General features: G+C 36.0%; 1 protein-coding gene and 1 long non-coding RNA gene across 3 annotated transcripts; both read left to right on the top strand.

Moving 5' to 3' along the window:
- Nucleotides 1–904: 904 nt before the first annotated feature.
- Nucleotides 905–7,023, top strand: LOC120797556. The gene is made up of 3 exons (XR_005708538.1): nt 905–985; nt 3,947–4,118; nt 6,066–7,023. It is a non-coding gene; the product is annotated as an uncharacterized LOC120797556 (long non-coding RNA).
- Nucleotides 7,024–7,254: 231 nt separating this feature from the next.
- LOC120797548 (E3 ubiquitin-protein ligase TRIM39-like) lies at nt 7,255–11,928 on the top strand. Of its 2 annotated transcripts, none has more exons than XM_040141305.1 (8): nt 7,255–7,354; nt 7,953–8,525; nt 8,636–8,731; nt 9,233–9,466; nt 9,808–9,955; nt 10,083–10,109; nt 10,984–11,129; nt 11,235–11,928. In XM_040141305.1, exons 1-8 carry the CDS (start codon nt 7,295–7,297, stop codon nt 11,664–11,666), a joined length of 1,716 nt encoding a protein of 571 aa, XP_039997239.1. In that variant the 5' UTR covers nt 7,255–7,294; the 3' UTR covers nt 11,667–11,928. The 2 variants fall into 2 exon arrangements, with proteins under 2 accessions (XP_039997239.1, XP_039997240.1); XM_040141306.1 differs by having other exon boundaries at nt 7,267–7,382.
- Nucleotides 11,929–12,541: the final 613 nt, after the last annotated feature.

Raw genomic sequence — 12,541 nt, 5'->3', positions numbered from 1 at the left:
ACAGCCTCCGTAACCTGTAAAGGTACACCGACCCAGACCAACTTTATCATGCTTTCGAATTGATGTGTCTTGCCTCTTGACATGAAATGTAACGCTATTTGTGATATTCACTTGCCCTTTAGCTCTGTATGGTCTTCACTAACTCCTTAGCTAAACTGTTAGCTAGTTTGACATTTTTTCATCAGCTAGCTTAACATTAGTTGCTAATTTTGTCGGCCGTTTAGCGCCGGGAGGGTAACATTAATGTATATTAGGTTGATCTCTGCAACTAAGTGCCCCCTTTCCCAAAACTGTTACAGGTAATAATTCCATTCAGTGTTAATATGAACATTTTGAGTAATGCCACTAACGTATAAGCGAGGTGTCAAAATAGATGTACAACTTTCTTTGCATAATATAGCTAACGTTAGACAGATTTTAAGATTAATAGTTATCGTTAAAAGTGTATTTAATTATTAAATGTTTTCTATAATTAAAGTATAGCCAACTTAGTTATTAGAAAGTTACACAAAGCATGACAGATAAAACAATTACGGGAACACTAGCTACACTATAGAGTAAAGATAGCTGTAGACAGATTTTCACAGGTCCTACTCTTTGTTACCAATCGCACATAAAAATTTGCATTCAAGATACAGCTGTTGTCAATATCTTTATTTTAAGATAGAAATACATGTATTTTCTGTAAATAAACTTAAGTTTCACACGCCATTTCAGCATGGTCAAAATTAATCTATGGTTAAAGTGTAGCCACATTCATAAAATAAATTTGTAATTGATTCTGTGACAGAAGTGTGCGATAAAAACAATCTCAACAACCTCTTCCCTGTGACAAGTTCTCCACTAACATTTGTGGGTTTTTTTGTTTGTTTGTTTGTTTTGTTTTGTTTTTATCATATTTCAAATTTTTTCGGTAGCCGTGAAGGCAGCCTTCGCTTTCAATCTCCAGCCGCACAGGCGCACTGGCTTCATGCTGGCAAGATGAGTAAGTGGTGTGTGTGTGTGTGTGTGTGTGTGTGTGTGTGTGTGTGTGTGTGTGCGTGTGTGTGGCGCGCACGGTGAATGAGTATCCTAATAATCACATTCAGTGGCCATTTCGTTAAAGCCTAATCTGTCATATATGAATCATTTGGCAAATTCTGAGATGTGTAGAGCATGATGGTGAGATGTCTTTACTGACCTTAACCTGTTCACTGGATACTTCAATTCTACACACTGCTATATGAGATGCTTTCAAGGAGACGTTTTGGAAACTATCAGGATTATAGGTGTAATTATAAACCTAACTGAATGTATCTTAAGCAGTCATGCCAGTATGCTGTCCTACTTTCTGTCCTTTGTATTAAAATACTACGTGATACACTTTGTTACACACTTTAGTACACTTAAAATAGTAGATTTTTTATATGTCTGTTTGTAGCCTAACAAATTCATTTATCATGGGATATTTGTATAATATCTTTGTACATTTCCTATCCTATCATTGTTAATAATGTTAATAGGCTACTGTATTAATCTGACTGTGAGCACCCCTTGCTGGAATTGAATTTAATTACACCAGTGCCACATCAGAGGGTGAACTGATAGTAGGTCTGGTTAATTTCTCATAGTGGATACCAGAGAAAATATATTATATATTTATATATATAATAAATCTACATTTTGACAACCTTTTATTTGTGTTTGTTAATGACTTATACAGTATACACAATAACATATATAAAACAGAGGGTACTAATCACCCACAAACAAATCATATTTCATTTTATTAATTCTTTTAAACAATATGAGAAAAACAACTTGGGTTTAGGTAAGCAGGAAATTGTTCTAAACTCATTAGCTAAACTGCTAGCATCAGGTTTTAAAGAGGAATTCACTGCACTAAAGTAAGTTTTACATTTATGAAATTTTGGTGAAACTGATGGTGTAACAATTTAAGTTAAAATAATTCATTGGTGTAACAACAGAATAGAATAAAGTTATTAATGATGTTGTTTTTTTTCCACAAAAAAATTAAAAAAAAAGACTGAAATCTGTTATTTTAAAAAACTAAATAGAGAGGATTATTTATGTGAAAATTAACCAACACAATAGCTATAATGTGATTCTGCTTATAAAATTGGTGATGGGTGTGATTTAGAATGTAGCGAAGCAATATTCTTCCATTTAAACATCCTTAGTAAAGGTAACACACAAAATACTCAAAAGTGCAGTACAATTGAATATAAAAGTTAACCAGTGACATTAATGAAGCTTAATGTAAATTGTTACTTTTATTTATGAGAACACATTAATCATAAATGACAAAAGACACTGCTCTATACTCTGTAGTGTTAGACAAAGGAGGATAAGCACGCAGAGTTAAACAGATTGGGTTTGCCCAGACCTGCATATCTTTCCATAAATGCACTTTGAAGAAAAAATGGCTGATAGTAAATTGTCTGGCTTAGCTTTTACTTCCTGATTCCTGCACCAATGTTGTCTTGGCCATAAAAGAGTCTTTTTTCCTTCTCTAAAGAAAGTACACCCATGATTAAGAACTTTCAACACACAGCAGCTGAGCACTAATAAGCGTCAAACAAGTACCCAGCTACCGTACAATAGCATAGAGTAACTGACAGTCACGGATGTTTGAGGTCCTGAATTTTTGAGCAGCAAGAGGTTAAAAGGATAATGGTAAGTAGAATTAATAACTACAATATTTTGCGGGGAAATGTATTGGGAATTTATATACTGGCAAATATCCACACACACGACATAAAATGTGAGTGGAAACTTTAAATTAAATTGAAGTTTATGCAGAAAAATAAATAAATTAACATTATGTATCTTTCAAAATGCATTTTTTCAAATTTTTAACTCATGGATTATGGGCTGATCATCTTTTTGCTCACATGTTGGAGCCTCTTGTTTGACTGTTTGTCTTTATAAAGCAGGTACAACTTAATTAGTCTTCACAGAGGGCTGAATATAGGTATTTCTGCACTAGGTGGAACTGAGAGAAAGGGGACAATTTATTAGAGAGAAATTGCATAAAATGACAACAAATGTTATTATAATGTTATTTCATTAGTTTTTGATATAACACAGTTTATTCCTTTCCAGATTTTTGTGGAAGGAATTACATTTTTTTAGATTCTGACCTTAGTCATAAGTGAAGATGATGGTACAGTGACAAAGAAAGTCAATAGATGCAACATTCAATAGGGAGAGAAGAGAATGTGTGTATCAACTTACTTTGAACACTGCAAATGTAATCACACGCATTTATACAAATATTTCTCGAAATTATGGACTGTTGTTTTAATGAAAAAGGCTTATGAGGGTATTTTTTTAAGCTCACTAGAGTCCAGTGCTGTAACAGTTTATGTTTTCTCCTCAGTTTCTTCGGGTAGTTTAGCTGGTTCTCCTCTCTGTTTTCAGTGGTGAACAGTGAACACTGATTTAGTGAGACAAACTGAAACTTGATCTAGCTTAAGCTTGCGGTGGACAAATTGTTCAGGCATTAGACATTAAATCCAGCAGGGCTGTTTAGGTTCACTGGAGCATTCACTGTTTCCTTGCACATTAGTCATGATACAACACAACCCAGTCAGTGACATAGCAGAAGAGTTGGGGAGGGAATTTTCCACAGTGTTTAAATATTTTACTATGATTAAATGAGAAACTTAGATAGACCTCTCACTGTATGAGCAGTATCCAAAAACATTTCTGCTCCGTTCAAATTTCTGTTTATTGCTTGCAGATCAGAGTTAGCTTACGGAAATCTCATTAATGAGGAAGAATCTTTGTAAAACCTCACAATAATGTTGCTTAACCCACCGCATGATGCATGGTGCATGGTGCATGGTGCATGGTGCCTCTGCATATTTACTGTAAAAGAATATAAAGTTGACATACTTCTTAAAAAAGTAAGTAATAAAAAACTAAATATGCTTTGTTTTAGGAGCACTGGTCAGCCTTGCCTCTGCCCAAAACTTGTAAGTACCACTTTGTGAGCAGGCCACTGAACTGGACTGAAGCTCAGAGCTTCTGCAGACAGGTCTACACTGACCTGGCCACCATATAAAACATTGCTGACATCAGTGCAGTAAACACCACCATATCGAACTATGCAGGTAAGTTCTCAATATTGGATTCATGTACTGTACATTAGGAGCATTAGGAGCATGTTTACCAACATGCAACAATGTTGGTAAACTTGCCTCAAATACAGGCAGTTGTAAAAGACTATAATGTGGATTGTGAAAAAATGGTTAATAGAGGATGCATAGTTTCAAAAAATTAATCGAAGTCTATTCAGTAAAATCATTGACATTTTAGGTCAATTTAGCATTTGAAACAATTTCTCACTGAAAATGAAAACATTCCTGATGGTGAAACACACTATGAATGCCTAGTGTATCTCAGAAATAGACTTATGCCAATTTAATGATTTCTATATTAGCTTCCAGTGTCTTGGCAGCCATTAACAAGATAGCAGCAGGAAAAGCGATAGCCACTGTGACTGAAACAAAACGAAATGTGGATGAGAGTAAATGTAAATTATTTTCAAATTTCAATATCCACAACTACTTTACAATAAATACTAGCAGCAATAGTACATGGACACGATCAATAGATTTGTGGTGAGGGCTCTTAAATAGTAAGCTCTGTTGAGTAAGCATCACTGCAGTTACTGGTGAGATTTCACTTTTTCAGTGTGTCATTAATTTAACTACAACGTTCCTGTTCTATCACTGTACTAGATGATGGAATATACATTTGAATGACTAGTGTATAACAGAGGTGGTTTTATTGTTAACGACCTTTTGAACTTAGTTGCAATGTATTGGTGGCCACTGCCTAGTGACTGAAAGTTAGCATCAGCAAAATCAGTTAGCAGCAGCAGTAGCTTATTTTGCACCAGATGTAGGTGAAAGCTGATTCATTTTCACATTGCAATGTGAGTAGGTTTTGCAAGGAGAAAATTAATCAGTTAATAGTAATACTACGTACCTGCAGCAATATTAGTCTTTTGCTTTTTACATTTAAAAATCCTTCCCCTTCCTCCTTCATGTACTTAAGAGCTGCCCTTCAGATTTTCGTGCCTTTTTTTTCTTTGCTCTGTAAAGCAATAAAGTAAATTATGTTTCATTTTATTTTCAGTTTTAAATCATGCAATTAAAGTTTGAAACATTTTATAGAGACATTTACATATCAGAATTTCTAGAGTTTTTAACAAAATATTAATTTATCTGAACATATTTTTCTTTCCATTTTGCCAAAAACGTTTTTGACACCACATGCTACAACAAAAGGGCCTTGTCAATACGTGCATTGGTTATATTCGTTGCATAGTCCTGAGCCTTTGCTTTGAGTGCCCAATTAATAAATGTATTCTCATCAGCTCAATTATAATTCATATCCTAATCATAACTTTACTATTTTTATTTTATTTTACTTGTATGTATTTTTTATTATCTGTTATGTTGTTGGATCTACTTTAACTGTTGCTAAAGCAGTAACGGGGCTAATATTCTTTGTGTGTTTACAGAAGCAAAGAATAAATGCACAATTTTACAATTTTATAAATATATGAAATTTAAACATGATTTATAAAATAGTGACGCGTACTACTTAAAGTAGTATTGTGTACAGAAAATACATGTCAGTTTTTGGTCTGTTTCATAAATTTGTAAGCGTAATAGTTTTATATAAATATGGTGAAGCAATTTTTATCAATTATATATAACTCATAATTACTAATAGTATAATCTGATATAAGTACAGTATTTGTAACATATTGTGCATTTATGTCAACTGATTATGTTGTTGGATTGAACATCAGATTAAAGTCATTTATTCAGCTCTCAGACTCAGACATGGATAGTGTGTTGGTGGAGGTGAAACTAACCGCTGTTTCAGTATCATGCCTAGTTTGTATTCATTATTAATTCAAATCTAATAATCTACAAATTATTTTGTTCAGTATTAACATAATTTTTCTCTGTGTGTGTGTGTGTGTGTGTGTGTGTGTGTGTGTGTGTGTGTGTGTGTGTGTGTGTTTGTGTGTGTGTGTCTAGCTCTTCAGACAGTACAGATTGTCACCACGGTTGTTGTCCCTGAAGGTTCAGTCTGTTGAGACAGGAGACCTGTGGAGGAAAGACAAAATGAGATGGAGGAGAATGGAAATCTGTTTATCAGATGAAATGTAGTTTAACCTATTTGGAGAATTTTCTTAAAATAAGACATGACATATCCAAAATCTATACTTCAATAACAATTCTTTACAGTGTGCCCTACATACTAATGACCATATAATACTGTTTAACAGTCACCATACAAAATAATTTGATGATACAATACATGCACTAATGAAACTGCAGCTTTTGAATGCACTGCTAGTCAAATAAAAAAAAAGAGAAATCAAAGGTCTTCCTAAAATGTTGTACTGTTTTTTTGTTTGTTTGTTTTCCAAGATCTTTTGGAGCTGTTTCACCACCATTCAAAATTTTTTCAAAATTGTCCAGGTGTGAGTAGTGCTTCCTTTGTGCAGTGCATTATGGGAAAATAGTGTCTATCGACAGTAGACTTAAAAAAAATCAACTGTATTTATTGTGCATATTGTTTGGTTTGAGTATACTTCACTTCATCACTTCTTTGTGAAGATACTGAAAACGTACTTCAACTGGTTAGTATGGATTTCGGAGGTGCCATGATGATTCGCAGTCAAGTAGAGGTCAATTTAGCCAGGATTTTTATTTTTTTTTAATTTATGTGTTTTAATGTGAGGTTTGAAAGAACTTTATGCAACCTCACTTTATGCACTCCATGTAGCTGTAACAGTTGCAGAGATCAGTCCCAAAACACATATACAGTACTGTACTTAGCTCATCTTTTCTGTAATAGTAGAATCATCTCTGCTTAGAAAGTGGTTATAGCTGTGAGAATTTTTCTTTGTCAGTAAGATTAAGATTTTATTTTTAAAGTATTGTGGAAATGTGTGTGACTATACATGGTATGATTCAGTCAGTATGAAATAAAGACCCTTGGAGTGGTGAAGTGATAAATGTGACTAAACTTTATCCAAGTACTTCCTTGTTGTCGCTCAGTGCATTTCAAAACAGTACAAATACAATACTATCATAAAGTACAATACAAAGAAATGCTAAACAATACAAACCCAGTAAGGCACCTGTACTAGACGTTACTCCTCCCATCTTGGAACAACACGGTGGTTATACTGTAGAGCTCTGGAGTGAAAAAAATTCCCAGAGGAAGTGGTAACAGCAAAGGGAGGAGGACTTTGGCTATGCAGCCTGAGTGTTTGCCTTTGCTACTTTACAGGTCAAGTTTCACACTGGGCAACAAGGTAAGATCAAAACAAACTTAACAGACTGGTAGGTTTAAGTTTTTGATTAAACAGATACAATCATTTCAGTGATGTTTGTGCTTAGTTTTGTGCCAAGCAGGTAAAATGGAATATAGGGGACTAATATTTGAAGCCATTAGTCTTCATCTCCTGGTGGGGTGTACAGCGAATTATGGGAGCATGGTACATTAAAACACTTGAAGGCTGATGAATTACACCGGGTGGAAAGGAGCATGCATGTTAGTATTTGGATTTTAATGGGTGTACTCAGTCCATGATTGAAGTGGAACTTAGAGTGAATTTCTGAGAGTGAAAGAGAAGCTGAGTCATTGACCATGCAGCTGGACTTTGGCCAGTGGGCAGCTGTGATTTGTTTAAAGTTAATGATAAGTAAGTTTAGATGTTTCTGGCTGTAATAAAAGTACTTACAGTGCTTTCATTAACAACAATAAGGACAAAAGCTCTGAAAAATTCTGTGGCCTATTCCATATGTTTTGTTAATGTCTTTATTTTTTATAGTGATTGGTAATGTTACCAAAACACTTTTCCTCTGTGACTCATAATTAGTTAACACTGATATTCTTTCTTAATTTCTCAGGTCATGGCTTCCCCCAGCATTCTCCTGTCAGAAGTGCAGTTTCAGTGTTGCGTCTGTCAGGATGTTTTCTCTGAGCCAGTCTCCATCCCCTGTGGTCACAGCTTCTGCTTCACCTGCATCACCTCACACTGGGACAACAGCCTTGCCATCAGCTGTCCCAAATGTCACACAGTCTTTGAGGGCCGTCCAGAGCTTTGTGAAAACTATTTTGCCAAGGAAATGTCAGAGCAGATCCGAGCAAGAAGGCAGAACGGCATTATGTCGATGGTAGGAAATACCATATATTGTGATGTGTGCGTCAGGAAGCAAACTGAGGCCTATAAGTCCTGCCTCGTGTGTCTAACTTCGTACTGTGAGAGTCACCTGGAGCCTCACTTGAGAGTTGCCACCTTGAAGATTCACAAGCTGATTGAACCTACTGCAATGCTGGAGAACAGAATGTGTAAAAGGCACCAAAGGCTCCTGGAGCTGTATTGCCGGAGCGACCAGAGGTGTGTGTGTGTGCTGTGCACCGAGACCAACCACCGCTGTCATGATACCGTCCCAGTGGAGCGAGAGAGTCATGAGAAAAAGGTGAGGTCCTAAAATACTCATCATCATTTTGCCATCATCCCATCAAATACTTTGGCAGCCTTTGGACTTTGACTCCAGTTTTGTTTTAAATTCTTGTTGTGATATTTCAGACTCAGATGAAAAGGATCGAGGCTGATGTTCAGCAGATGATCCAGGACAGGCTCCAGAAAGTAGAGGAGATCAAACACTCTGTGGAGCTCAGCAAAGTGAGTTGATATAAGATCATAGAACGATTTAATTGGATGTTTGGAAAACTGTGTACTATTTGTAGCAGCAGTTAAAACAGTTTATGTATAAGAATGTAAGAAAAGAGGCTGAACACACCCAACTAACTGTATGTATAATATATATATATATATATATATAAATATGTTTGTGTACATATATATATATATATGTAGATGCATATATATATATATATATATATATATATATATATATATATATATATTTGTTTGTATATATATATATATATCTATAGGAAGATGCATATATATATATATATATATATATTTATATAAATATGTTTGTGTACATATATATATATATGTAGATGCATATATATATATATATGTGTGTGTGTGTGTGTGTGTGTGTGTGTGTGTGTGTGTGTGTGTGTGTAGATGCATATATATACATACGTGTGTGTATTTATGCATATTTATACACTTAAACAATTTTTTTTTTTCCTCATTCAATGTCTCCAGGAAAATTCAAAGAGGGACATTGGGGATAGCATGGAGGTCTTCTCCGTTCTGTTTCGTTACATGGAGAAAAGTCAGGCTGAGCTGCTTGACATGATCCAGAAGAAGCAGGCAGCAGCAGAACAGAGGGCAGAGAGGCTCATCGCAGAACTGGAGCTGGAAATCACTGAGCTGGAGAGGAAGAGAAGTGAGATGGAGCAGCTCTCTCACTCTGAGGACCACCTCCATCTTCTGCAGGTCAGGAGTTGACTCACAGCAGGATGGAAAGATGAATGGGAGAAGGATCATGTGTCATGGTTTTGCTATCAATTCTTGCAACAACAGTTTTTTTTTTTACACTCACCATGAAAATGTGATTGTCATACAGGGAGAAATCCATAGTAGAAACAGAGTTGGTAGAGTTCTCTACTATGGAGTACTATGGAGTTCTCTAACTAAAGTGAAGTTTGATACTTAGTACAAAGTTCTTGTTTTTCTACTTTCTCATTTATTTTATCATTATTCCCATCCCATGTCACGTTGTCCAGTCTCATCTCTCCTTTAAAGCCATTTCTAACTTATATGGCTTATTGTGCCAGAGGTTTCCAGCTCTGAGTTCTCCTCCATCTACCAAAGCCTGTTCTGACATCATCGTCCATTCAAACACATGTCTGGGAACTGTAAGAAGAGCGGTGGCCAACACTGAAGAGCAGCTCCAGTTGGCTTTGAAAAAGCTTTCCATTCGAGGTCAATTTCTACAGAGATTCACCATTCCTCTGTGCTACAACACTACAGCTATTTTAATTGAATGTCAATGATCACAGTTTGAATACATGAATGATGTCTGTCTCATTTTGGCTCTTTTAACTTACAGAGCATGAGAAGATGCAGCAGTATGCAGGTACAGTTTGACTTAGACAGTAAAACAAAGTCAGAAAGAGTCTCGCATCTTTCATCATCCGTCACTGTTCTCTTTTTGTTACGTCTTTTGTCGTGTTTCTCAACAAAACTGGTGTCAGTAAATACAGCATCAAAGGATAGAAAATGAAAAATTAATGTAAAAATCCAACTGAAAAGTTGGAAATATATAATGAATATATAATTTAATATATAATTTAATATTTAATATGTTATATATTTTATAAAATATACAATGTTTATAAAATTTATAGAACGGTTTAGGACTACAGCGTTTGTCTCCATTCTCAATTAATCTATTGATTTTTATTTATTTTTTTTAATTTATTGCCTTGTCTATAAAATGTCAGAAAATAGTGACAAATGCCCGTCACAGGTTCGTAAAGCTCAAGACGACTTCTCCAGCTTGTTTATTTTCTCCAACCAACAATCTGAAATCCAAAGATAGTTAGTTTAAAGTAAAATTTAGTAAAACAGCAAATCCTCACATTTTAGAAGATGGCACTCGTGATTTTTTTTTTTTTTTTGTATTTTTTGCTTGATCAGTTGAAATCTTGCCAATTCATTTTCTGACTATTGACTAATTGATTGATTGATTAATTGTCTCAGCTCTGATTGGGTTTTCTCAGCCATAAAAACAACAAACAAAACTCCAAATCATCTGTGTACAATTTTTCTGTGCATATTGTCAAAAAGACAATCCACAGGATACTTAAAAGTTTTGTAACACACTGAGAAACAGTGATTTAGTTACTTTTCATCAAATACTTTTCCTGAACGCCTCAACTGATAATTTGATTTTAGGAGAAAGAGGATTATGAAGTTAAAGGTCCATATAACCTGTGTCTGTCTACCAGTTGATGTTCATCTGGACCCTAGGACAGCCAACCCTTGGCTGGTTCTATCAGAGGATGGGAGACAGGTCTGGGATGGAGATGTTGAACAGAACCAGAGTGACATACCAGAGCGTTTTGATACAGCGCCATGTGTCCTTGCCACCCAGGTAAATAAAGATGTGGTTTGAATGTGTTTGTCCCTGTAGGAATGTTAATGTCTTTCTGTTTCACACTCTGAGAAATGAGTGACCTGAACCGGTCTTGCTTTGCAGGGTTTCACCACAGGGAGGCACTACTGGGAGGTGGACGTGGGAGACAAGACCGCCTGGGACTTGGGTGTAGCGCAGCAGTCAGTCAACAGGAATGGTGTGGTGACGCTGTGCCCAGAGGATGGCTATTGGACTGTTTGTTTGAGGAAGGGCAGTGAGTACTGGGCATGTGCAGGACCGGCAGAGCTGCTGTGTCTTTCTCGGAGGCCGCAGGTTGTTGGGGTGTTTTTGGATTACGAGGATGGGACGGTGTCCTTTTATGATGCAGAGGCCCAGTCACACATCTATTCCTTTACACAGTTCCAATTCACTGAGGCCATGTTTCCCTTTTTTAACCCAGAAATGAGTGACAGCGGAGACAACACATCACCACTTATCATCCGCCCTGTCAGTGGAGTCAATAGAGGCGGGGATGTAGATGATATTACAATATGAAGTGAAATGTATATACAGTGTCTGTTTTTATCCCAAGGTTTTTTTGTGTGTGTTTTTTTTTTAAACAGCATAAAACAGCTGTCTGTGTCATCTCAAACACTTGTGGTTTTGCTTCACAACTTTCAAACACTGTATTCTGAAATCTCTTGTACAGAGATACGATTAGTTATGCTCTTCATCACCATTTGATGTTTCATTCACAATAGCTACTTTCACACATGGATCATACATATCCTATTTCCAACTTGCCTCCTTGCCTTAATAAACTTTAACTGTTGTATCTGTATAAATTTACGTTTACTCCCCCTCCTTATTCATCTTCCCTTCCCTTGTGCTCTCTAAAAAGTAACACTCTCTTAAAACATAACACCTTGAGCACAGATCTTAGACCTGCCCTTTTCAAATAATAACTGTCCATAGTCATTACAGGCTAGAGGTTAGATAGTACAGCCTGACAGTTGCTAATCAGATTAGCAAAGAGACAAGATTAGCTTCGAGACAGATGGAGCACTGAGATGGACTTCAAGATAGAGTCTTGGGAAAAGGAATTATACACACATGCTGTACACAAACAGGTATGTCACTGAAGTAAATGCATGCACAGAAACACACAGTCGTTGCACATAATCATTTAACATTGTTGTTAATTGCTGAAAGAATTTCAACCAGGAAAAATATCTGTAAAGACTGAGCCAAAAGTGGCTGTGAAAAAAGAAGAGAGGAAGGGATCAAGAGAGATTAAAACTGATATCATCCAAGCATAGGGCGGAGACACACATGTAGAGAGCCTACAGATTACAATGGACACCAGGCTAAAGCAGGAGCATTACACATTTCTTTACTAGAGGTAAACTGCTTTAGATGGCCAGCAAACA

The sequence above is a fragment of the Xiphias gladius genome, chromosome 12 (genome assembly GCF_016859285.1).
Source record: "Xiphias gladius isolate SHS-SW01 ecotype Sanya breed wild chromosome 12, ASM1685928v1, whole genome shotgun sequence".
Classification (NCBI taxonomy): domain Eukaryota; kingdom Metazoa; phylum Chordata; class Actinopteri; order Istiophoriformes; family Xiphiidae; genus Xiphias; species Xiphias gladius.
Note: the sequence above shows the minus strand (reverse complement) of the source record. Positions and strands in the feature narration are given on the sequence as shown.

What these genes read in the sequence shown, in the direction of transcription:
- LOC120797548 (XM_040141305.1), top strand. Translation starts at nt 7,295, where the DNA reads ATGCAGCCTGAGTGTTTGCCTTTGCTACTTTACAGGTCAAGTTTCACA. An exon ending in GAAAAAGCTTTCCATTCGAG is followed by an intron (nt 9,956 to 10,082) that starts GTCAATTTCTAC and finishes TTTAACTTACAG; the next exon opens with AGCATGAGAAGATGCAGCAG. An exon ending in CATGTGTCCTTGCCACCCAG is followed by an intron (nt 11,130 to 11,234) that starts GTAAATAAAGAT and finishes CTTGCTTTGCAG; the next exon opens with GGTTTCACCACAGGGAGGCA.